Below are 24,354 nucleotides of genomic sequence, written 5' to 3' on the forward strand. Positions count from 1 at the left end.
CTGGCTGTGGGGTAGTTTAGCTAGGGTTTGACTTTGGATGATGCAGTCCTTAGCCCATCCTGCACACTGGATGGGGCCAAGGGAGGATATGCCTGCAAACCACCTCACCTTCAATCTGCCAGACCACAAACTGCTTCGGGAGCAGCCCAGGAGCACTTCTGCTTCCCTCTCAGACATCCTTTTCTATCCACCATACCAAGTACTCTCAGAAATCTGTTTCTAATATTTGCTGTGTCTTTTTAGAGAGTTGTCTTTACAACCAAGCAGATGCTTAATTTTCCTGGCTCCCCCTAGTTTTCTCTTTCCCCTCAGCAGCCCTATCTTCTCCCCCAGCTTGAAATGAATTCTGTGCATGCCAAGTCCAGGAGAGACCATGAACTGAAAAGGCTATTAATGAGCTCCTTAGAATGGGTAAGTTTTTATTGATGGGGAAGACCAAAGCAAAAAGGAGTGGTTTTTTAGCATTTTGGGCAGCATCAAGAGACATGCCTTGAGGAAAAGACAAATCCTGTCCTTCATACCTGCCTGAAGACACAATTAAACTGTTTCACAGGCACCATTTGAGGTTTGTGAAGGCTATTGTAGAAACAATGCTCAAGTATTTTAGGTCAAAAAAAAGCCAGCTACAGCCTCTACATGATCAATAGATGAGTATCAGAAGCCAAAGCCCAGAGGATGCTCTCAGGCACATGGTGTGATTCTTGGGGTATCCTGCACAGGGCTAAGAGTTGGACTCGATGATCCTGATGGGTCCCTTCCAACTCAGCATATTCTATGAACCTGGGTGCCCATGCAGGACTTGCAAGTGAATGAAACACCAAGTGACCACTCCAGAAAGAGATGTTGGGGAATGGGATTTTTTTGGCATTCTTCCTGCAAGGCCACCCCAGGGCAATGCCAGGTTCTCCTTCTTCATTTTTAAAGCTGTGTTCATTCTTTTGTGTTTTAGGCATGCAACAGATGCATTTACCCTTGGAACAGGGTTTATTAAAACTCTGACTGGGCATGAAAAGCCAGTCAGCATTCCCTGAAAACTGGAATGTCTTCTAGGCTTGTTGTCTACCTTAACTAAGATCTCTGATATATTTCAGTTAAAGAGTTACCAAAACCAAACAAGTAAAACAAGCTTGTAATTCAGAAGAGATTAGATTGGTCTTAAAGGAGAAATATACAGATATATTTTATTTTTATAAGTAGAAAAATTAAGTATAAAGTTCCTGTAGAACCACTCTTTGCCAGAGCAAACACATCAATCATTTAATAATTTCCCATACTAGCAGGAATGCACACAGCATCTTTTGTAGGAAAATCACTTTTCAAAGGACACCAGTTTTGACATTACACAGCTGAACAGCTGCTCATTTCTTTTTTTCTCTAGTGCCTTGGCCACCACTGCTTTTCCAATAACTCTTTCAGGGAAAGACAGGGGAGATACTCCATTTTAGATTAAAAAACATTTCGGTTTTTTGAGAGCCTCCCCCAGAGACCTATCAAAAGCAACATGCAGTAACAATACAGTGCATAGTTCTCTTGCCTTGGGAAAGGAGCTCTCTTTAAAGCCCAACTAATTCATTAGAAGGGATTATAGGATTAAAGAGCTCCTAAAGGCTAGAGACCCACTTCTATAAGACAGTAATTGTTTATTTCAAGGATAGTGATGCTGCAGCTTTCATGAGCCTCAGAGTTAGTACATCCAGAGATGCACAGGAGATCAATCAGCTCCCCAGACACCCACTCAGGGAATCCAAAAATGGTTTCGGTACAAGAAAATTCTCTATTAAGTTAATTAGCTTCACGTATGGAAAGTTCAAAATAAGGAGAGGATGTTGCTTTGACGTTGTTTTGCAGGCAGTCACCACTCATGAAATGATCTTCACTTCAGGCTTGGAGTCTTCCAAGGCTCTCAGTTCATCATCCACTTCAGCACTCCACAAGATGTCATACAAACTACACCAAAACAAAAAGGCAAGCAAAGTTTAGTGAGCATCCTCCTGTTAAAGAAAGAGAACGATGCACAGATGGCCAGTATGGGAAGATCATATAACAGGAAGGGCCCCATCTAGGTTTGAGTCCGGCCCAACAGCCAAAACATGCTTTACAATCCAGAGCCCTATTACTCCCTCACCAGCATCACCTTCTCCTTGTTCTTTGGCCCTGTGGACCAAAACAGATCAAGGCACTGTGGTCATGTCACTTGGACATGCAGACAGCATTTGAATCCCCCCCGGTCACTAGTTGCCCTCAGGTGCAATTCCCAGAGAGCCGGTGCTTGCGGCCCCCTCCCCACAGCCTCCCAGCTCTCTGAGTTCACCACCTGCCAGGGGGAACACAACAGGGCCACAAACATCTCTCACATTAACTGCTGCACGTTGCAGCTGGGATTCCTCAAGGCTTCACAGATCTTCCTGATGCCTTCGTCTTCCAGAGGGTTGTAGCTCAGGTCCAGCTCGGTAAGGCACTGCTTGGTGGTCATGACGGTGGAGAGGGTGGCACAGCAGGCTGCCGTCAGATCACAGTTACCCAGCCTGCAGGGAGAGGACACTGCAGTGAGCCAGGGCTCCAGGGACCACCAGCCCACCCTCAGACAGCAGACACAGACATCCTAGCACGGAGCAGCAATCTCTGTGAAGGTGACAGCTCTCAGATATCAGCAGGGGCTGGCCCGCGGTCTCAGCACAGAGACAACCACCCTCATGGTGACTGCTGAACACCTAGAAGTCCTCCCTAAAGCTTAATAATGTGTGGCTACAGGGGTAGAAGGAACCCATAGAAGATATTCCCAACTTCAACACCAGGATACATGTTTTTGGTTTAAAGTGATCATAAATCATCTCTAAAATTTAGTACTATGTGAGTGCTATTTGAGACCTGCAACAATCTCTCCAAAAAGGGCAATTGAGACCTCTCAGTTGAGAAGCTTTAACTGGTCAGCAAACACATCTTTCTGGAAGAGACTTCTAGTCTTACTTATGCCTCCCATGACCCTTTGGCTCAACTCACTCACTGTAAGACTCAGGCATCGGAGCACAGCTCCGGCTCCTGTCCAGAGGCATGGAGAAAGCACTGAGGTGCCCTGAGCATTACACAGTCCAGAGCTCAGTGCCCACCTGGGAAGGGACAGGCAGATGGAGAAGGCAAAGCCCACCACAGGGCTGGAGGTGATGCTCCAGATGGCCTCCTACTCCTACCAGTGAGGCTGGGTCAGTACTTGTATTTGCACCCATAGGGACTATGGGAATAAGGGGCAACAGGTGAATCCAGGCAGGCTTTGCACTGAGACTGGCAGGCATGAGAATAAGCACATGACACCTCGACCAGCAGTTTCTCCATCTCAGTGTCCCACCTGAGAGAGGCCCTGCACGTGAGTTTAGAGAAGGGCACCAGAAGCTCTACAGTGCATGGCTCCCACAACAAAGCAAGATCACTCCAGCCTCCCCACTCTTTGTCCCAGGTACACTGTGCTGTGAACTTTCAGTTCTGCACCTGGGACAGCACCTGTGGACAGCTACGAATGCACTGTCACACAGGTGCCAGCCTGTACTTTCGAGATCGTGAGTGACAGAATACATAGAAGAAGGTGTGGCTTCCACTGACTTGCTCCTGGACTACTTAAACATCAGCTTGTGGCGCGAATTGTTTCATAATGAACAAAACAAAAAAATACCACACTAACATCTATTGCTGTCTCTCTCTCTCTGCACAGTCTTGGAAGGGTAATGCAGCAAGAGAGATGACTTCTGCACCTTACCATAAGGACTGGATGTTGCAGTTGGGGTGCAGCAGCCCTTCACAGAGGAGTTCAACACCTGCATCTCCCAACTTGTTCTCACCCATGTGCAGTACTTTCAAGTGCTTGTTGGTGCTGAGAGCAGAGCTGACAACCTTGCAGCAAGCAGTCGTGAGCCCGCACTCCCTAACCCTGCAAGGCAAAAGTGACATGAGATCTAGGTGGGAGATCTAGAGAGTATCAGGCACCGTTTGCTTCTCTACATTTGCTTATCAGGAGCCCAGGCAGTGGGAACAGAGAAACCAGAGCTTTCCCATAATCACTGTACTCCCCTCAACCCCCATCTGCTCCGTTCTTTCTAAGCAGCACCTCTCCCACTCTTATATGTGGGCTGTCTGTCTCAGAGTGTGCACTTACGAAAGGCACCTGCCCATCAAGCACAGGGACAATCAGAAATGAAGCACACTGCTCTAACAGTCACTCCTGGCTCCACCATGCACTCCTGAGGTTGACTTCCAAGCCTCCAGTGCAGGGCAAGAACCCAACTGGGGCAGGAGCTGAATTTGCAAAGTAGAAAAGTTCAAGTGTTGCTTGTTCAGTTTCTGAGTGAAAGAACAAATTTCCTCTCCTGGCCACCAGACTGTCCCAGACTAAAGGGTAACACAGTCAGCAGGATAGGATGCTGAGAACTGTTTATGTCACTACAGCTTCTTTTCGCTGATCAGTGAGAGAGATCAGATCCAGTGCAGAACCTGAGATATCTGATCACAGCACTCAATTTGCTATTACATGAGGCCTTTCAAATTTCAAAAGTCTCTCAGCTGACATTTGTTGCACGATAAAATATATTAGAAGCTCTACAAGTGATGTTTGGTCTCCTATTAACAGGACTATGGGGCAGATCTTCAAAGTGTCTACAAGTTTAGAAATACAAATACCTTTTAAGTTTGTAAGTCTATAAAAACCCTCTTCAACTCCATAAATCCTTTCATTAACAACCAGCACAAATTGTTTATACAACCATTGCAACTGAGCATCAATCTGGTGGGCACTACTTCACTTACATCTTTCTTCAGTGAAGCCTTCAAAGAAGGCAGTGGATACGTGAAACTTGACAGCAGCTCACCATAGCTCCTGAAGTTTAGATTTGGGATCCTTGAGCGCCTGACACAGCATTTCCATCCCTGAGTCTCTCAGGTTATTGTCTATTAGACTGATCTCTGTGAGGGTCTCTTTTGTACTGATGAGTCTGGAGAGATCTTTACAGCTAGCACTTGTGAGATCACAGTCCCATAACCTGCAGGGAAGAAAAAACCCATTATTTTCTCCCAAGAATGACTTAGATCAGAAAACAGAATCCTATTTTAGTATTCTGAATTTCTGGTTACATCATCTCATTTTCTTCTATCCTTTACAAAACCCATTCATGCATCGTATCACACAGCTTTCTCCTTACTTTCCAATTGTTGCAGCAAAAGCTCTGTTTTTAACACACACGCAGAAAAAAAGGAACATGCAGTTCTAGTAGATAACAGGAAACCAAGACAATGCCACCGCAAACTTCCATTCGCACTCTTCCCAGAATCTGATCCAAGTGATTTCAGCGTGGCTCTGCTTGCTCATGGTGTCCTCCACCAGTTTTGAGAAGGAACTAATCTGCAGCTGAGACATTCTTTTTTCACTGGGCCAGAGGGGTAACAGACGCTTTCCACTTAGGAGCGAACCAGCAGCACAACCTTGAAAGCTTGGGGGCTGCACAAGGGATTTAAGAAACCTCTTTCCACCCTTACCACAGCTTCTGGATTTTGCAGTTAGGATGCATCAGTCCTTGGCAAAGCAGAGCCAGTCCGGAGTCCCCGATCTTGTTATCCCCCACAGAGAGATCCATCAGTGATGACTTGTTACTGAGAACAATGCTAATATCCCGACAGCTGTCGCTGGTTATGCCACAGTTCTCCAGGCTGCATGAAAAAGCACAGTTGGAGTTACTGCTCCAGACCTGCTGTATTAGATACACTCCAACATGCCCAGTTCAGACTGAGAAGGGTCTATGTGCTGCTTCCTTGCTGCAAACCAGTACAGCCCAGCTGGGCATTGCTAGATCCTGCAAGGCTCAGAGATGATACAGGTGCCCTAGATGGGCTCTGGGTGAGGCAACACACTGCTCCTGCATTTCATGAGGCTGCAGGGCATTTTTACTCTGACCTACCCATTTATAACCATTAAAGCAAGGATCATTCTTGCCAAACTCCCACTTAATATTGATTATCCCTTTTAAGAGGAACTTTTGGCTGTATCATAAAGTGAGTCCCCGCTGAGCCAACCCCTGCTGAGCCACAGGGGCAATATAAAATGAATTGTGCTTCTACCCTAAAGCCCTTCAAGGGCTTTACCCCAGATACAAGGCCAAGTCCAGCACCTCTGTTTTGTAGCAAAAAAGGGCTCTAATAAGTATGCTCAGCTGGCTAGTAATTCAAAGTTAAGAACTGAAGCCACTGAGGGTACTTGTTCCTCTGCTCTGAGACACTGGCGAGCAGTCCCCCCTGGTAAGTGCTGGTTTAACCTGTGGTACCAAAATTTCCAAAACTGAAAGCTGTACACTCATTTGTGTACAGCCTCCTGTTACATAAATCTGAGCCTGCAAAAAATCTGGCCTAAATTTCAAGCATTCCTGGCAATAATTTTTTCTGTCTTATGGATGGTATGACTAGCAGCAGGACTGGTTGAAATTAGAGATGTCCAGCTCTTCCTTACTGTAGTAACTCTAGGTTGCAGCTTGCCTCCACCAGTCCCCGGCACAGCTGCTTTACAGCTGTATCTCCCAGAGTGTTGTTGCTCAGGCTGAGTTCCTTCAGGGTGGGCTTGCTTTGCAGAGCAGCATTGAGAGCTTCCACAATATCAGCTGTGAGTTCACAATATTCCAGCCTGCAAGAAGAAAAGAAATCCAGGCAAAAAACCAACTGTCTTTACCATGTCTCACAACCTGCAAAAATCAGCTGTGGGCAAAGTGTGTGTTAGCCAGGGCAGAAAAGATGCCAACATGAGTTGAGACCAGGCAATGCATAAAGACAGAGACAACATAAGAGTTTTTAACAGCATCTCTCTGCTCATTGCGGGAAGCATTGATTCTTAAACCAGATCCTAGGGGACCCCAGCAAGACTAATTACCCACCCATTTTTACACTAATCCTCCATTAAACCACTGCACAGGCTGCCCTGGAGCACATGGCTGAGCTCTACATTGCAACACCATCTCACAGCCCGAGATGGGGGCTGCAAATAGACCAAGGTCCCGCTCAGTCATAAAACAAAGACCAAGGGCAGCAGAATCTGATGTCTCCTGGACGTCTAAGAGGTCCTGCATTTACAGCCACTGCTGCCAGGAGGCCTAAACAAAGCCTATGGGAACAGACACCCAAGTCTTACAAACCCACGACACCCACTGGTGTGAATAAGTGTGACACAATTTCAGGTAAAACAAGAAGAAATCCACATCTGGGAACAAAACTCCTCCTTCTCTCAAGGGAAAGACAAGCACGACCTGTCTGATGACCAAAAAATCCCAGTGACTACTTACTGCAGCTTCTGCAGCTTACAGCTGGGGTTCATCATCCCTTGACACAGCACCTTCACTCCAGCAGTTCCCAGCCTGTTGTCACCCACGTGCAGCTCTGTCAGGGATGGCTGTGCACTGAGGACAGACCGCAGGGTCTCACAGCTGGCACTTGTCAGATTGCAGTTTTGCAGCCTGAAGGAGAGAGGCAACCAGGGTGAGGGAAATGCACCCCCAGAATTACAGAGGCTCTTCTCAGCGAGGTGTATCTGCCAAGGTTTGAGCTTGGAAAGGACACCATGGCACTAACCCTCTAGGAAATGATATATCCTGGTTAGTGCTGCTGTTTTACACATGTTAAAATATTCTCTCAGTATTATATCTGTACCACGAACAATAGCTCCCATGCTTCCTTCAGCATAATTGCTCATGCAGCACCTCCAGCAGAATAAATAAGGATCCACCCTACATGAAGTAGCACCACAACTGCTTTATAGAAGTATTTTAATTATCACGAGGCTGATCCCAGAGATAAAGCAGTGGCATCTTATGATTTCTTGCCCCCCCCTAGAAATATGACCCAGAGTAGCTAGAAGTTAAAATTTCATCCTACTTGGCTTAAATCCATGGATATCATTTAGATGTTTATTGGTGTACTCTAAGAAGGGTCTACAAAGTTGATCCTTCAGCACTCAGGCTTGGAGAAGTAGCACAGGAACTGTGCTAGTATTGCTATGGGATGTTTATATAGTTATTGGACAGGACTTTGTGGCAACGGAGAGAGGTCATGAATGGAGGTACTAAGTTTGACTTGGGTTTGTTTGCTCTCACTAGAACCTCAAAAATGGACAATTATATTTCTACAGAACTGAGAAAGCCTAATCCAGGCTGTTACTTGAACATCTGGAGAAGTGTGAAGCCTAGGACAAACTCTCTGAAAAATTACTTAAGTCTTCCAGTACAGAGTACCACAGTTATTTCTTGAAGGCCCATCAGAGAGTTGCAATTTGATTAGCTTCACAGTCAACTTTCCCTCTATTTGTCTGTGAGTCCTCATTGCAGGGGACACAGAGACTTTGAAGCAGGCATATCTGGTTTAAAAGGCAAATGATTTTTACAAGGTAGTGTCCTAGACCCCCTTCACAAGCTGGAGGACTCCAGTATCCTGAAGAAGAGATGCTGGACAGAGAAACCATCTCTTTGAGGGCTTCTGAGGAGCAGGGGCAGCAGCCATTGGCTCTGACTAAAGCTCCTGCAGCAGGGTTGCTGATGGAAGCCCACTAATGCTATAATGTGGCGGGGTGCCTCTATAAAACATGCTGTCCCAAACCAAGCTGGCTCTGCCCAGCTGAGAAGACAAGGCTTGAGACTGAGCCAGTCTGGTAGAATGCAGAAAGGCTGACAGCTCTTGAAAGACCAAGGCTCATAAGAACACCCTTTTGCTTGGCTCCCAGAGAAAGGAGAAAGCAAACCAGACCACATGTTGAATACCATGCTTAATACTGGCAGAAGAGCCCTTTGAAAAATGCATTTGTGACAATGTCAAGTATGTGCTAATGGCAGAGTGGGGGCCCTTTGTGGTCATCCTTCTGTTTAAGCTGGCCTAAACAGATAATTCAGCTGCCTAGACTGTGGAAAGACCTAGCACCTCTTCTAAAGAAAGTCCCCAGAAAGCCTTTGCGTGGCTGAGAAAACCCTACCTGTCCTTCCCTCTGTGCTGGAAAATGAAGAGAGGCTGATGATCTGGACTATTCCAATGAATATACCACTTACATACAAACTGCTGGGGTTTTCCAGCCATCTGACCATGGTAATGGCTGAAATGGATTGTCACGGCTCTTAATACCACCACATACGAGTTTGCCTCATGACTTCACCTGTAGCTGCCTGCAAGCACATGTAGTGGTGCATTCCCTCCCTTCCCTTGGGCCTCGGCCTTGACAAATAGGGCTAAGGTCCCCTTAAACTTACAAAAAAGCTCACTGTCTGTTCCCAGGAACTAACGCTGTCTAATGAGCTCCTGTTTTTTTAATGAACAGCCTTAGAAACTTATTTTTCTTGCCTGAAGAATAACCCAAGTGGAATAACGTTTTCCTTATCAAAGTTTCAAAGAAAATTACCGACCAGGATGAAAAATTATTACGACTAAAGCCCACTCTCTCATGAGACAGACCTACTTATTTAGGTCTGTGTGTGTGCAGGTGTCAATATGCTACAGCAAATGTACTATGATTGTTGCTCTGCTAGATTCTTAAGTACTTTAGATTTGTAGGTTAGGCCTGATTTAACTGTTGTGCTATAGTAAATTCTAAATGAATACTTTGTTAAATTGTTTAATTTAAACTATCGCTTAAATGCTGTTAAGTTTAAGTGATGTTAAAACCTTTAGGCCTAAACTGTTGGTCAAGTTTGGGGCTCAGGTTAGCAAGGGTGTTTACTCTGAACCTTGAGACTCAACAGGAAAGTCTTTATTCCTTTTTATCCATACCATTATCCTTCCTCCCACCCCAGCCTCCATGAAGATAATTTTTGGGTTGACATTTGGTTTAGATTTATTTTAGCTTTTTGTTTGCTTTTTCTCTTTGTGCTTTAACCATCTAGTAAGTAGTAGAGTGAACCTTGCCAGTGAACTTTCTTGTGCTTTCACTTTTATGTTAAACCTGCTTTTGCCAATACCTTTGCCAGTGATTCAAGTGACCTTAAAACACTCATTCACGACAGCATGTTAGAGCAAGACAACATGGGGCTTTACCATAACTTCTGTAGGCTACAGCTTGGCATCAGCAACCCTTTACACAGGTATTCAACACCTGCATCTCCCAGTTCATTGTTGTTCAGCTTCAGCTCTGTGAGGGATGGATTTGTATTGATGATGGAAGAGAGATCCTCACAGTTACTGCTGGAGAGATTGCAGTCATCCAACCTGAAAGACACAGAGAGAAGGAGCATTTTAGTCCCCAGAGCTGCTCTGTTCTCCCTGGCTGGAGCATTCCCTTTTAAAGCAAAGTGGGCAATTTAGTCCTCTGCAGTTCCTGGGATGCCTCCATAAGTATGTGTGACCTGTTGAGCGTTGCATGGCCCAAAACAAGATGTGCTCTGCAGGGCTGCAGTACAGGATGGGCTGGGTGGCAGTTCCCCAAGCCTCACTCCTCCTCTGTGCTGCACAGAGGAGGGCACAAATCATTCCCCTTCAGCTGTAGGATGCCCCTTCATTTAAACAGTCATAGTGGCAAACTGCCTGCCATCTGAGTCTAACCAGAGGCAGCTCACAGGCTGTCAGACTGGTTCTGCACTGAGAACAGCCAAGCTGGATCTTCAGCCAGCCCCAGAGACACCCACAAGCAGTTTGGTCTCCTGTAGGTGAGTCATGCTGGTTTGCACCATCTCCCCTCCACCGTGAATCTCGGCACACAAACGGTGAGTTTGCAGTATGGCAGCAGCTTCTCCCACTGGACATCAGCATTTTTCTCGTTGTTGCTAAATTGATGTGGGTTAACTGAATTGAAAGGAGAGCCAAGGAAAGGATCAGGAGCCCAGGACAGGCAGAGAGCCATAGAGGGAGGCAGAAAAGACATGGGGGAAAAGGAAGGTGTCATGAAGAACCCTACAGCCCCAGCCACAGTCAGGATTGCCAAAAGTTGCCTGGTCACTTTTCTTGGACAACAGCATGAAAACTGAGGGTCCACTAGGTTTCTCCTTCTGCCCCTCTGGCAAGAAGACTTGATTCCCAATGAGACTGTGTTCAATACTGATGAACAATCCATGCTGCAGCCACTCTCATCCACTACATCTGGAGCAGCCCACCCTCTGCCCAGGAGACAACCATCCCACTGCCTTCTGCCACCCAGGGCAGGCCTCGGGAAGTCAAGGCCAGGCCCATGAAGCTTGCCTGCAAAAGCTCTTTTGCAAAACAAAAGCAAGCCACCTTCAGCCTGGCTGATGTCCTCCGAGGCATTGCTGGCATGATGCGGCCCATCCTCTCCAGCCTGAGCAGGATGATACCAGCCTGTGGGGTGTGAATTCCCAACCAGCAGAGGCAAAAGACTGCAGGAGCAACTCTTCTGGGCCCTGTCCTACACTTTACACCCCAGGAGAGGGTTCCCTCATGCTGTCTGCTCAACAAAGGAGGTTGGTACTTCTGAAGGTCAAGTGAAGAATTAAAAGCCGATGGCAGGTGGCTTGTGTGTGACTATTAAGCAAAAGTTAAGACAGCATCTAAGCTGCAGCCCAAAGAATGTGCAACCTAATGAGCACAGGGTGATGTCTTCCCTTTCCTGAGGGAGAAAAGCAGAATAACCAAAATGGTGGTCAAATATTAGATAATCACATCACCTAGCTGAGCTCTATGGCACACCACGGAATCAGGGCAACATTGCTTCATACCAAACAATGTTTATCTGTTGTTGAAAAACTTTAAATTAATTTAACTTTCTGGATAAAAATAGGTAGAATCAATACTGTTGCTGATCAATTTCTAAGTCCTATGTCAAACAGTTCTGAAGGTGAAGAGCACAGGAGAGAATTGCAACAGTTCTTAGAAGAGATGATACACAACTGGTTACTACCTGATGGTTTTGCAGGATTTCATTGTAGTCAGAAGTTCAGCCCATCTGGATGGGCTCATCTCCTCACACTGGATGTCAAGTTCCATTTTGACAGTTGAGATAAGACCTGAAAATTAAAACAAAACAAAACCACCTTTTTTTTCTAATTGACTGAGAAGCAACAACATTCTCCAACCCCCTCAGCTCTCAGCTATGAGTCACATTGTGCAAAGGGGACAGATAATATTTTTCCAACACTACTCTGCTGCAAGCACCACTATAAGCCAGCAGAGTTGGAATGGTATTGTTTGGGGCTTGTCAAGGCCGTTCTCCATGAGGGAAATAGGAATCCTGGAGAGATATGGCAACAGCCGGTTATCTGAAAGCTGCTTGTGTGAAACTAGGAAGCTTCCCTTCCCTCTCCAAGGGAGCTTAACCAGAACGAGCTTTTCAGAGGCCCTGGTGTTACTCACTATTGCACTGCTGAGCCACACAGATGCCAAGCTCTACCAGCGTGGCGCACCGACCAACTGTGGAACCTCAAGCTATAATTAAAACTGGGATAATTTTGAGAGAATTAGGGTCAGTGAGAAAAATGAACATGAGAACTGCCTGGGCTCAAATTAAAAATCCTGTGAGTCATATGTCTGTATGTGAGGAGTGGAACCTCGGTGAATGGGAAAAGCGTTCCTTCATGCCTTGATTCCAAGGTTTGAAAGGTTGCTCTGGTGGTGCAAGTCAAGTACCAGAAGCTGGTAAGCGGGAATTTTTTTGCTCTGCAGTCAACCTGCATTTCTGAACTGATGTAAACACTGCCCCTTGCAGAGCAGCTCCAGATAAATGTGCACAAAACCACGACAAGGCCAGTAGCTGAGCTCCAGGCTTAGTTTGCAGCGGATGGGATTAGAAGCTGCGCTGCAGTAGGTGACAAAATGCAGCGTTGGTCCCCTGGTTTGGCCAACATGACTCAGACTACAGGGCGTTTGTAAAAGAAATAATCCCCTGAGCTATCACATCGGAATGCGAACTGCAGTTAACCACCGCTTTCCCTCCCATCACCTCCTGCTGCCACAGCATCGCGGGTATGCCAAACTCGCTTTTCTCGGAGGCGAGCTCGGCGTCAGAGCTCACGTAAGGTCTCGTCCGCAACAAACCCCTCACCCACGTGAGGAGGAGACGCGTCCGACCGCGGGGCTGCGCTCGGGAATCACGGCGGGACCCGGGACACGGCGCCAGCGGGATCACGAGCTCACGGACGTGCTCGGCCTCTGCCCTTCCCAACGCGGGCGCTGCCGGGAATGCCGGCCCACGGCCTCCGTGGGATGGCACCACAGCCCACGTGTCACGGGGTGATGCGGGTCGGAGCAACCCCCGCCGGCGGCGACACGCCAGGGGACACTCAGAGCCCTCCCCGGCATTTGCCTGGTTTTCCCCTAAACCCGGATCGACAAAAGGTTTTCCCCCGACCCCCTCGAGCTCTGCCACCTCCCTGCGAGCCGAGGGGGGATCCCGTTCCGGGGCCCCGAGCCCCGGCCCGGCGCTGCCCCGCGGGCACGCCCGCCATCGCTGCTGCCCCTGCCCGGCCCCTGTGCCCGCAGCTCCGCCGCCTCCCGACAGCTCCCGCACCGCGGGCAGCGCTCAACTCCCGCAACCATCCTCCCTTCCTTCCTCCCTTCCTTCCTCCCTTCCTCCCTTCCTTCCTTCCTTCCTTCCTCCCGCTCTCCGTCCCTCCGCCCCAGCCCCCCCTGCCCTGCTCCCCCAGCTCCTACCGCCGCGCCGCCACCGCGCAGCTGCCGCCGGCTCCTCCCGGCTCCGCCTGGTAGCGCAGCGGGGAGGGGCAGGATTTGTCCCTCCTCCCTCCCCTTTTTTTTCCTTTTTTCCCTTTTACGCCCTTTTCCTCTGTCTCTCCCTTTTTTTCCCGTTTCTCCTCTCTTTCCCCTTTTTTGTGTTTCCCTTTCTTAATGTTTTCCTGACTTCTGCCTGCTTCCCTCTCCCTCCCTTTTCCCCACTTCTTTTCCCCTTTTCCCTCCTTTCTTTCCCCCTTCCACTCTCCTTTATATTTTTCCTTCATGTCTTCTTCCTTCCCTCTTTTTTCCTGTTTTCCTCACATCCTTCTTTTTCCTTTTTCCGTTCTCACCTTTCACTTTCTTCTCTTTCCTGTGCTTCCCCCTTCCCTCTTTTTCTTCCCTTCCCCCCTCTTTTCCCCATCTTCTCCCTCCCTCCCTTCCTTCCTCCCTTCCTTCCCTCTTTTTCCTGTATTCTCCTCACTTCTCTCTTTCTTTTCCTCCTTCTCCCTTCTTTTCCCTTTCCCTCTTTTGTTCCTTTTCCACAATTCTGTTCTCCTTTTTCTGCTATCCCACCTCTTACCCCATTTCTTCTCTCTTTCCCCTCTTCTCACCAACTTACCTATTTTCCTTTTCTTTTCCTCCCTTTCCTTCTACTCCCATCCCCTGTTGCCCCTGTTTCCCATCCACCCCAATCTCCCCACCCCCACCCGGAGCAGGAGCACTGGGATACAAGACAGGAGAACAGGAGCAGGAGAAATCCCTATAATTAGGGGATGCACAAAGGATGAGAGTAAAAGTGAGGTGGTGTCCCAGCTGACTCGGAGGGCAACCTATAACCCATGCTGAGACCTGGAGGACAATGGGGATCCATCACCCAGAGGAGAGGCACCATGGCGGGGTCTTGGCTGGGGGAAACAGGACCCCGCCTTGTACTTCCCCAGGGAGATCGAAACCGGGAACTGTTTGAACTGGGAACAACAAAAACATCCATTCCTCTGTGGTCCCTGCCTTCCACCTTGCCAGACAGCTTGTGCACGGGGGCCCAGCTTGGAGGGCCTGGGATGTCCCCGCTCTCCATCCCTGTCACCGGTCCTACCCATGACGCATCTTTTCTCTCTGTCTCCCTCGTTAGCGCAACATGTTGCCGAGCAGACGAGCTGCACCTCGCTGGCACAAAGGCCTCTCTCTAAGCTGTTTGGAACGAAGCCGTGACAGCGATGGAGGATGGGCACGCCACACTTCGGCCGCTGCCGAGACTGTCCCCTCCCTAGATTTCCCCCCGACCCCAGTGACCAGCGGCTCTCCCGCACATCCCGCGGCGGGGCAAGGGTGCCAGCGCTTGGCCAGGGCTGGAAGGCATTCGTCATCACTCGGCTCGCTTCCTCCTCCGGCTGCCGGCAACTCCCTGTCTCCCTTTTGTTTCCCAGTACTTTTAGCCCCAGTAAAAGCTCATTCAGATTTTCACGAGACAGAGCAAAGAAAGGTTTTGAAGTGCCGAGAGGCTCTAGGCAACATAGTGACTTGCCTCCCTCCCTCCCTCACCCCCAAAATCTCAGCATCTCCCCGAGTTTTTTCTTCCTACAAACACCCTGTTCCCGTCCCCCTGGCTCACACAACAGTTCAGCTAAGCACAACCAGCTGCCGCCTACAAAGGACGGCTTTAAAACGGTTCCGTGTTGCCCCCCGGTAAGCAGAAGGGAAAGTTCAGGGAGTTTCAGAGTCTGATTTTGCCGCTGATACGTACCTTGCTCTCGGTGCCGTCCGGGGAGCGAGGAAGGCAGAGCTGGCGCCTCCCTGCTGCCGTTACCACGCAACCTCTGCTGTCGTACACATGGTGCCTGCTAGAGGGAGGAAAGCAGTTTTGGGCTGTGACGCTTTTTTTCCTCCCGTGGCAGCTTTTCAGGGGCTCAAGGAGCAAGCACTCTTGCGATTGTGTCTGGCTTAGTGACGATGCAACCATCGCACTAAGCGTGATAAGGACAGAGGTGGCTTTAACTTCTGACACTGGATCATGTAGCCACTCGACATGGTTTAGCCCAGAGCAAGGAAGTGGTTGCCATTGAAGGATCCATCCGAAAATGAGGCCACCACACTGTTAAAGTGTGGATAGAGATGCTGGAGATTGCATAGTTTCTCCATTCCCCAGGCAAGCCCTGCCCCACCTGGCCAAGGAGTGATGCTGAGCACATTACTGCTTACCTGTCACCTCACCTAGGGGTCATCCATCCTACCTCCCAGCAGGGCCTAGGGCACAGGCAGCCCCCTGCTTCTGCACAAGCTGGATGCTCACACTGCCTGGAAGGGTCCCTTGGGAACAGCCCTGGTCGTGCCTCCCTAAAACTGCTGCCTCTCAGCAGCAAGCATGAACCCATTCCTCCACCTCCTCCTCCCAAATTCCCACAGGGTCTTCTGCTCCCCAAGGAATACCCTGCCATCACTCAAGCTGCATCACATGCTAATTGCAGGTTGAACTAACCTGCTTTCTTTCCCCATCCTTTATGGTCCAAAGATGAATTAATGTTTCAATAGCCTGCGAATGAGCCAGAGGCAGAGGGCCAGCTGCATTTTTTCCCTCCTGCAACTGTTGATGCTGACAGAGGAGATGGCACTGCAACCTGGGAAACAGAGCCTTTGCTGAGCCCCAGGTGAAGCACTAGAGGTTTTCCCTGCAGTTACCTTTATTATCCTTCCTCTGGAGGAGACGGGAACCGACCACCAGAAGAGCTCAACGAGCTAAACCCCACCTTCCTTAGTGCCCAGAAGAGAGCTAAATGCTAGAGAGTGCACCTCTTTCCCATTCCCTCCCAGGAGACACTGGACTGTCCACACAAAGAGTTTGCTAGAACAGTCCTTGTGCCTGTTTCAGGTCTGACCTGAAATCTACTGAACCACAGGCAAAAATCTGGGGATGGCACAAGGTTGGGGATGGCACAAGCTTTTGAGTTCTGCTTGTTAGGATGCTCCCTGGCAGGCAGATGGATGAGTGCTGTGGCTGGTGAAGGGTGTCTCCACCCTTCTGTGTTGGCATGATGCTCCCAGGAAGACCACCAGTGTTAGGAAGAATGAACACTGGCAAGAGGTTGCACCATCCCCTGGCCCATCAGGCATTTTGAAATCAGATGCCTGTCATTCAGCCAAACAGCAAAGGTCTCATTTCCTATCTTGCCCCTGCTGGCATCTCTCTACTGTTGATTCTTGCTCCACTGCACACGCCAGGATTCTCTAAAGGACGAAGTCCAGTGTTTGTTAGAGGTTTCAGAGACGTTTACATCACGTGGACCTCCTGTAGACCTCCTGCCCTGGACAAAGCACCCAATACACACTGATCTGTGCTTGTGGAATATTAGATTTACAAGCCAAATAGCCATGCCAAAATGTTATCAGCTTTTATCTCTGTGTCATCCCTTTGGCTGCCCTCGCTGTGGGGACAACAAGAGGCATCTTGGGACAAATCTATTGCCCTCCCCCTAGCAAGCAGGACCAGGCTGTCCTACTCACTGACGTACACACAAGTCCAGAGGAAACGATGCAAAATGGGGCTAAGAAAGCCAACAGCAAACAGTAGTGAGAAATACATGCGTGTGTCTTGCTGTAGAAACAGTGGAAGACTCCTGGCATGGAAGGTATGTCCATTTGATTGTTTCTACAGACTCGGGTCTGGCTCCTTGAGGAGTCTGATGGGGACATCTGCCCTGTGTTTCCTTCTTTATCACCATTTGTCCATGTCCATTTTGAGTTCACTCAAATTTATCTCCCCTTTATTTAGGTGCTCCCCTTACGTTGGTCCATCTGGTCCCTACTGCTTTTGTGCATGGCTGCCATGGACCCATGAAGTGTAGATCTTGTGCTGTGGGATCTGAGGAAGTCGAAATGTATCTCTGCATTTAAGATGACTTTACTTTTAAAACTAAATTTACACACATAACCCTAGAGCAAACTTACAAAAGGATACTTAAATTAAGACCATTAGTGTAAGCTGAAAGCTTTGCCTTTTCCCCTCTAGCAGTTTCCTGTTCCATTCTCTCTGCTCTCAAGATGCCTCTGTGCATATATTTAATAGTAATTAAAAACAATAAAATTGTTAAGAGTAGTTGCAGATCTTTTGCTAACTTGACTATGCCATCCTTACAAGCAAATTCATTCCATAAATTCAGCCATGGTGATCAAAACAGCGAGTTATAAGCGTACACCCAGTTCCATTTGTTGCTCTGAGAGGCTTGTTCTAACTCCTTCTTGATCTGTTGCTGGGAGCCATTTGTTCCTTGAGCTTGCGTGTGAACTTGAAGTAAGGCTTTGTAGGGTAAAGAAATGCAAAACCTGAGTCATTCCTGAAGAGCCAGAGGGCTGATTAAGCACTGGGGAACAAAGCATCTGTGGAGCCAGAGAACCTGACACTGTGGCTCAACTGATGTCTCAGGAGCCAAAAAAAAAAAAAAAAAAAAAAAAAAAAAAAAGAGGTCAATAAACAGATGCTGGTAGCAATAGGCTGGGAGCTATGAGGTGGCTGAGCAAGCTTTGGGTTCCTCAGTAAATACAGACAAATGCTCACCCTGACTCGCATGCGTGCATGCACGCATATGGATGTTCCATACTGTGGCAGCTCATTATAGATTCCCACAAGAAAACCATTAGGGAGGAAATTTTTGCTGTTCTGATGTGGTCGGCTTGTTCTTGTAAAAGAAAAGCTGGTCTCTCCATTTCATGCTGGTTTTGTTTTTTGGGGGGAGTGGGGAGCATTATAATGAAATAATGCTGTGACTCTATGTGTCATATTTTATCCGTCTGGATACAGTCTTTCACCGTGGGTCCAGTGAAAATGGAGCACCAAGAAAATGGAGCTTTCCAGATTTGTTCATCAACCACTGGACTGCATTGATCTGCAGAAAAAGTACGGTCAGAGGAATTTTTCTCACATCCCTGCTTTTCTGTGTCTTCTGCCTCAGCCTGTGGCAGTCGTTGCCTGCCCGTCTGCAGAGGGCGATGCAACATCAGTTTGACCAGACTTACGGTCCAGTGGTTTTCCATCACCCCGAGGTTGCCCGTGGTCACCAAGATACTGAAGGAGTTGAGGGTTGAGGTGAGGCCAAAGCTAGAGGGGAAAATGACAGGACCAGACCAGACACAAATGTACTTCACAACACAGTGTCTTCATGCCAGCTGTGTAGCAGCTGATGAAATAGGAGACTGCAATGGATTTCACTTTCCTGTTAAATCCTGCTGCATAAGAAGACTCAAATCTTTTCTGAAGCTTTAAAGACCACTGTAGTGACAGCTAGTTATTTCCTGAGTTTGTATGGAACTCAGAAGCCTGAGTTTAAAAGGCAAGGATGAAATCTTCAAGCTAAAAAAAATCCCAACAACCATACACTCATTTGTTTTTCGGACTTCAGTTTGTGTGTTACCATTGTCATTTTGTGGAAAGGAATTGTAGATGTCCTCTGCCAGTGGAGACATCTCTTTTTAATCTCCATGAGATTACCCATGAGAATTCGTGGTTATTTATGCCAAAAAATCACTTTGAATCATGGAGTCATTAAGGTTGGAAAACACCTCCAAGATCATTGTGTTCAACCCATTGTATCCTCTCTTCAATCCTGTTCTTCTTTGGACTATTGGAATTAATTGTCAATTAATTCACTGTGAAGGCTTGGGAGTGGGATATTCTGCAGTTTCCTCAAGTGTTGGCTGGGGCCTGTGAGCAGCTTGAAAGCTGAATTCCACTCTTTGTTATTGAAATTTGCCAGGAAGGTCATTTCCTCATGCATGTAACCCAAGAAAGTGTGCAGATTTGTTTTCCACCTTTGGCTTCCCATTTAGCTAGTAACTGGGATAGAAATGCCAACTGAGTGTAATCCTGTGGGGTTGGGGTTTTTTCATGATACACCTTCAGTTTCTAAAAACTGCTTCTCTTTTTCTTTAAAGCCTTTGGTTATTCCTTGGGGCTTTTTGCAGTAGAATAGGAACAGAATGTGAAGAAATCGAGTGTTTTCCTGACATTAGCACCTGGATAAATTCACTGAGCTTGATTTTTTTTACTAAATGGCACCTATGTCAATGACTCCTTGAGGAGTTTTGATTCCTTCTCAAATTTACTAAAGGCAAATGAGTGTTTCAGCTCTAGTGGAGGCTCCCAGGAAAAGGAGATCTCTGAGGCCTCCTGCTCCTGGATGAGATGGACAGGTAGATGATGGCTGGGGCCACAGCTGCTGGGAAGCACTGGAGGCAGTGGGTAGCTGCTCCCTGCTGCTGGCCTCGTCCATTATCAAATAAGAAAGCAAAAGGCCCACTCAAAGTGCGGGGAATACACAGAAAGCGCTCTGATTGCCTTAAGCATGGGATAGGCACATGTATCTATGCAGTATCTATGCAGCCATATGAGGAGCAGCTGAGGTCACTTGGTCTGTTCACAGCCTGGAGGAGATTGAGGGGTGACCTCATTGCAGTTACAACTTCCAGGTGAGGGGAAGAGGAGGGGCAGGCACTGATCTCTTCTCTGTGGTGACCAGGGACAGGACCCAAGGGAATGGCCTGAAGCTGTGTCAGGGGAGGTCTGGGCTGGATATTAGAAAAAGGTTCTTCACCCAGAGGGTGGTTGGGCACTGGAACAGGCTTCCCAGGGAAGTGGTCACAGCACCAAGCCTGACAGAGTTCAAGAAGCTTTTGGATGATACTCTCAGGCACATGGTGTGACTCCTGGGATGTCCTGTGCAGAGCTCAGTGATCCTTGTAAGTGCCTTCCAACCCTGGATATTCTGCATGATTCTATGATCTTTAGGAATGCTAAGGAAGCAAGTAAGAACATAGAAATTTAAAAAAGCAAAACCAGTATTGCATTTGTGTACCGTGAAGGAAGAGAAGGGCTGCGGCCTGGCAAAGTAAAGCAGGAAAAAGTATCTGGAGAATGCGGGCATCGATCCCGCTACCTCTCGCATGCTAAGCGAGCGCTCTACCATTTGAGCTAATTCCCCACCCTGGTTCTACCTTCTACCAGCGCGCACATATTCTCTTCTCGCGAGACACCGTGCGCTGCCGGCAGTTGCACTTCCCAGTTGTGTCTTCCACTGCGCTTGCGCAGAAGCGCGTCGGCCGGGGCTCGGCGGCGGCGCGCGGCGGGCCGGGCTGGGCGCTGGGCGCGCCGCTGGGGCAGGAGGATGCGCCCGCGGTGAGACCCGGAGCGGGGCGGGAAATGGAATGGGGTGGGGGGGAACTGCGAGGGGCTGCACGCTTGGAGGGGCTGCAGAGGGCTGTGTTGCCGGGGGCGCTGTGCAGGGCTGTGCCTGGGGCGGCTGTGTGTTTGGGAGGCAGGATGCACAGGGCTGTGCGCCGGGGGGCTGCGGGGGGGTCCGAGCGCGGGGCTGTGCTCCCGGCAGACACTCTGCCGGGGGACCGAGGTGGTCCTTTGAGCCACCCTGGGGCTGCACTGAGGTCAAAACAGAACGAAACAAACAAACAAAAAGACCCTCACAAAATACTGAGCCACCTCAGCTGATGGAGCAGCGCGGGAGCGGCCCGGATGGCCGCGGTTACTGTTCGGGGAGGCTTCGCCTTCCCCGCAGCCAGGCACGGTCTTTGCGGGCACAGAGCCCGCACCCCGCCCCGCTGTTCCCTGCGGGAGCTCGGGGGGCTCGGCCTGGAAGCCGAGTGGGCAGCCAGGGGAGCCCCCAGAATACCTGCTGCCGGGGATGCAGCTGGCAACGATGGTGGGACATGCGGGCTTGGTCCCTCCGGGTGTTTGGGGCAGTTGGAGATGCGGCAGCTCAAGTGCCTGATGAGCTAACCAGCTGCTGGCAGCTGGATCCCCCCGCCTTGCCGTGCGTGTTTTCACCTCCTCTGAAAACAACACCCAGAAAAGTGGTATCTGGCACCGGGGTGAATCGTGAGGTCTTTTCCCTCAAGAAATCGTTCTGTATGCCCTTGTGCTCTAGCTGAAATAAAAACAACATCTCCTCTCTGGACAAGGAGGGAGTTACTTGCTCTGGAACAGGGATTTTTGGGCGCCTGTCGAAATGGCAGATGAGGGCATGTGCTGGAGCCTTCTGGGGAGCTGCTTTGATGAGATGGGATTTTGGTGCCCTGTTTTTGGTGGGAAAAGGGGATGCTCTCAATCAGGGTGTGCATAGCAAAGCAGGTGAGAGCATTGGGACCTTTCTTTGCCGGCACTATACTGAGGAAGATGAGGCTATTGATGGGCTTGCCACTTTAATTTAAATTGGTGTTCAGCAGCAGTGATATCCAGGACTTAGTTAAAAACCTGTCATTCTAGTAAATTGGTTGCCTTGTGCTTGGTCACTTTTCCTCCCCTCTGATGCTCTTGAACAAGAAAAGGCAAAACCAAGCAGCATTGATGGCCAATGCAAAATTCTTTCTGAACCAAAGGGATTACCAAATAACCTTGTTGTATAACCTCGGTGGTAGCTGCTTAACACCTTGTGTTTGGAAAGCAGCAAAGTCCTGGGCTGAGCTGGCTGGGATTCAGGCAGTGATGCCTGTCACCAAGTTATTGCAATTCACTGAGCAGCAGGGAATTTGGCGAGAGCAATGGGACCTGCTGCGGCTTTTGCTCCATCAAATTTCTGGGTCCTTTACACTGTTTGCTTTCCTGCAGTACTTTTGTACTTCTACCGTGGCTGTGTTCAAGTCATCGTTCTGTTGGATTCAAAACATTCTCTGCTCAATATTACACCCTTCCTAAGGGATTTGCCTTAGTTCTGCCTCTGATGTACAAGTTACTTTTTTTCCTGGATGCATTTGCTCAGTGAGCCTCTTCCAGACTGTGAATTTCTGCTTAAATACTCCTATATATCAACAACTTTAAAATTGAAATAGATATAAAACATTTATTTCTTTTCCTTGACAGGTTCTGGTCTATGAGTGGGCTCTGCTTCATGCAGAGTTTGCTTAATAGCTTTTCTGAATGATATTTTACTGAATTACTTGGAATTTTAAATTTACTCCTCTTTTGTTCTTTTCAACATACTGATATGTTGCATCTTACTTTAAAGGGCCCATGAAGCGTGATGTCAGCTCATCAGAAACTGTCCTGCCTTTCATTTATCGTTTTCACGGTTGTGAGCTTCCTTCTTGTTTTTTTTTTTTCAGCAGAGAGAAGATTGGCCAACAAACATGTTCTGAAAGACATGTTTATCTTTTGAAAAAACCCCAACAGCGACCAAACAAGCAGGCAGCCGCACCCATCCAGCAGCATGATTTCTTATCTTGGAGCTTGACTCATAATTCCGATGGCTCCTTACCTTTAGAGGTTTTTTTGAAAAGAAAGTAGTTTTCGTAGCTAGGCTATTCCGCTGGGTGCCAGGCTGAAGAGTATTGCACTTGTGTAATTTTTTTTTTTTTTTGATGCCCTCCTGTCTCTTTTACATCACCTCAAGCTGCAGGACCCCATAATCTTACCCCTAGGCTTCTCTTTTTTTTTTCTTTTTTTTTCTGATATGCAGAAAATAGGGAGATGCTTGAGAGTAACATCTGCTGGCAAATCTCACCTTGGATGTAACCGGTAGTATTTCACCAGCTCGGCTTTGCAAAACATGAAGTTGACTCTGTGGAGCTGGAAAATATGTTTCAGGCTGTGTTTTGCATAGATGCTCGCAGATGCGAGGTTTCACCGCCCGGGTGTTACATGTGTTTTTCCTGTCACGGGGCAGTCTGTCTCTCTGAATTGTTAGGTTGCTGAGAGTAAGTGGCAGAGCAAATGCAGGGGCAGGGGGGAAGACAGGTCTGCCTTCAACTTTGCTTGGTCAACCCCAGGCACAGTCCTCCCTCATTTGCACCTTGTGTTGTTTAATACCAATGTTGTATGGCAGCTTTTCTTGCAGCAAAACCTCATTTTTTCCTTTTCTTTAGGATTAAAATTGCACCAAAGAGTGTGTGTTAAGATGGACTTTGAAACTCAAAGCTTGTCAGTCCTTTGCAGTCACACTGGGGTAATTCCAATGCTTTCCTCTCCTGCCTTTTAATTACAGGAGAGAGGAGTTCAGCTCCCACAGTTCAAGCTGGTCTATACTCTGCAAGTCAGTTTTCTCCTTGCTTTACCATTTCTATCTTCCACTTGGTTTGGCAGTGCTGTGCTCCTGGGTCTATATATCTGGGGCAAACATTGTTCAAGTTGTGGTGAATTTCTGCTTTCTCCTTGTGCTCACTCCATGCCAAGATTAGAGAAGTCCCTTTGCAGGTGACTGGGAAAAGGCCATCTAAAGAAGCCTACAGCTGCTCTGTGCAAAGAACAGCCCACAGAGGTGCTGAAACTGCAGGCTATCAGTGGAGCTTTGCAGTAGGGTTGATTGCTGCATCCCCTTTGGCTTTCAGCAGCCTGTGATGCTCCCAGTTGTCCATTTTGTTGGGTGGTGAAGGGGTGCTTTAAGTATCCAGTTCATGCCACGCTGCAGATTGCTCAGCATGGCAGTGCAGTAGCTGCTGTGGGATGGAAGGCAGTTTTCTAGAAAGTGCAGGGTAACCTCTCATGCTGAGGTTAGCAATTTTGGCTGGTTTGCTATGATACGCCTCCCCATTTTAAGCAGCAGTGGTATTTCTAAAACAGGTGTTCAGACTGGAGTGCTTGCTCTGATTTTCGAGGTGGATGGGTGCTTTCTGTAGTTGTGTGTTTGCTTTGACACCCTCAGTGTGAGGTATTTGTAGAAGGACTGCTGTAGACTGGCCTCCCCGAGTGCCAGCCACGCTTGCCGGCTCTGCATCCCGCTGGGTTGCTCCTGCGCGTGCCATCCCCCTCTG

The 24,354-nt window shown here is 48.3% G+C and overlaps 1 protein-coding gene and 1 non-coding gene across 3 annotated transcripts; both read right to left on the reverse strand.

Moving 5' to 3' along the window:
- Window positions 1-1,620: 1,620 nt before the first annotated feature.
- RNH1 (ribonuclease/angiogenin inhibitor 1) lies at window positions 1,621-18,187 on the reverse strand. 2 transcript variants are annotated; one of them, XM_018082076.1, is made up of 11 exons: window positions 18,161-18,187; window positions 15,356-15,449; window positions 11,846-11,951; window positions 10,033-10,203; window positions 7,305-7,475; window positions 6,482-6,652; window positions 5,518-5,688; window positions 4,854-5,024; window positions 3,749-3,919; window positions 2,355-2,525; window positions 1,621-1,947 (listed from the first exon to the last, which is right to left on the reverse strand). In XM_018082076.1, the coding sequence occupies exons 1-11, from the start codon at window positions 18,170-18,172 to the stop codon at window positions 1,860-1,862; spliced, it is 1,497 nt and encodes a 498-aa protein (XP_017937565.1). In that variant the 5' UTR covers window positions 18,173-18,187; the 3' UTR covers window positions 1,621-1,859. The 2 variants fall into 2 exon arrangements, with proteins under 2 accessions (XP_017937565.1, XP_008918182.1); XM_008919934.2 differs by lacking the exons at window positions 15,356-15,449; window positions 18,161-18,187 and adding an exon at window positions 13,594-13,639.
- A 2,319-nt stretch (window positions 18,188-20,506) lies between these two features.
- On the reverse strand, window positions 20,507-20,579 carry TRNAA-AGC. Its single transcript has one exon. It is a non-coding gene; the product is annotated as a tRNA-Ala (tRNA).
- Window positions 20,580-24,354: the final 3,775 nt, after the last annotated feature.

This window comes from Manacus vitellinus, unplaced genomic scaffold (genome assembly GCF_001715985.3).
Source record: "Manacus vitellinus isolate BGI_N305 unplaced genomic scaffold, ASM171598v3 scaffold_59_pilon, whole genome shotgun sequence".
In the NCBI taxonomy this organism is placed as follows: domain Eukaryota; kingdom Metazoa; phylum Chordata; class Aves; order Passeriformes; family Pipridae; genus Manacus; species Manacus vitellinus.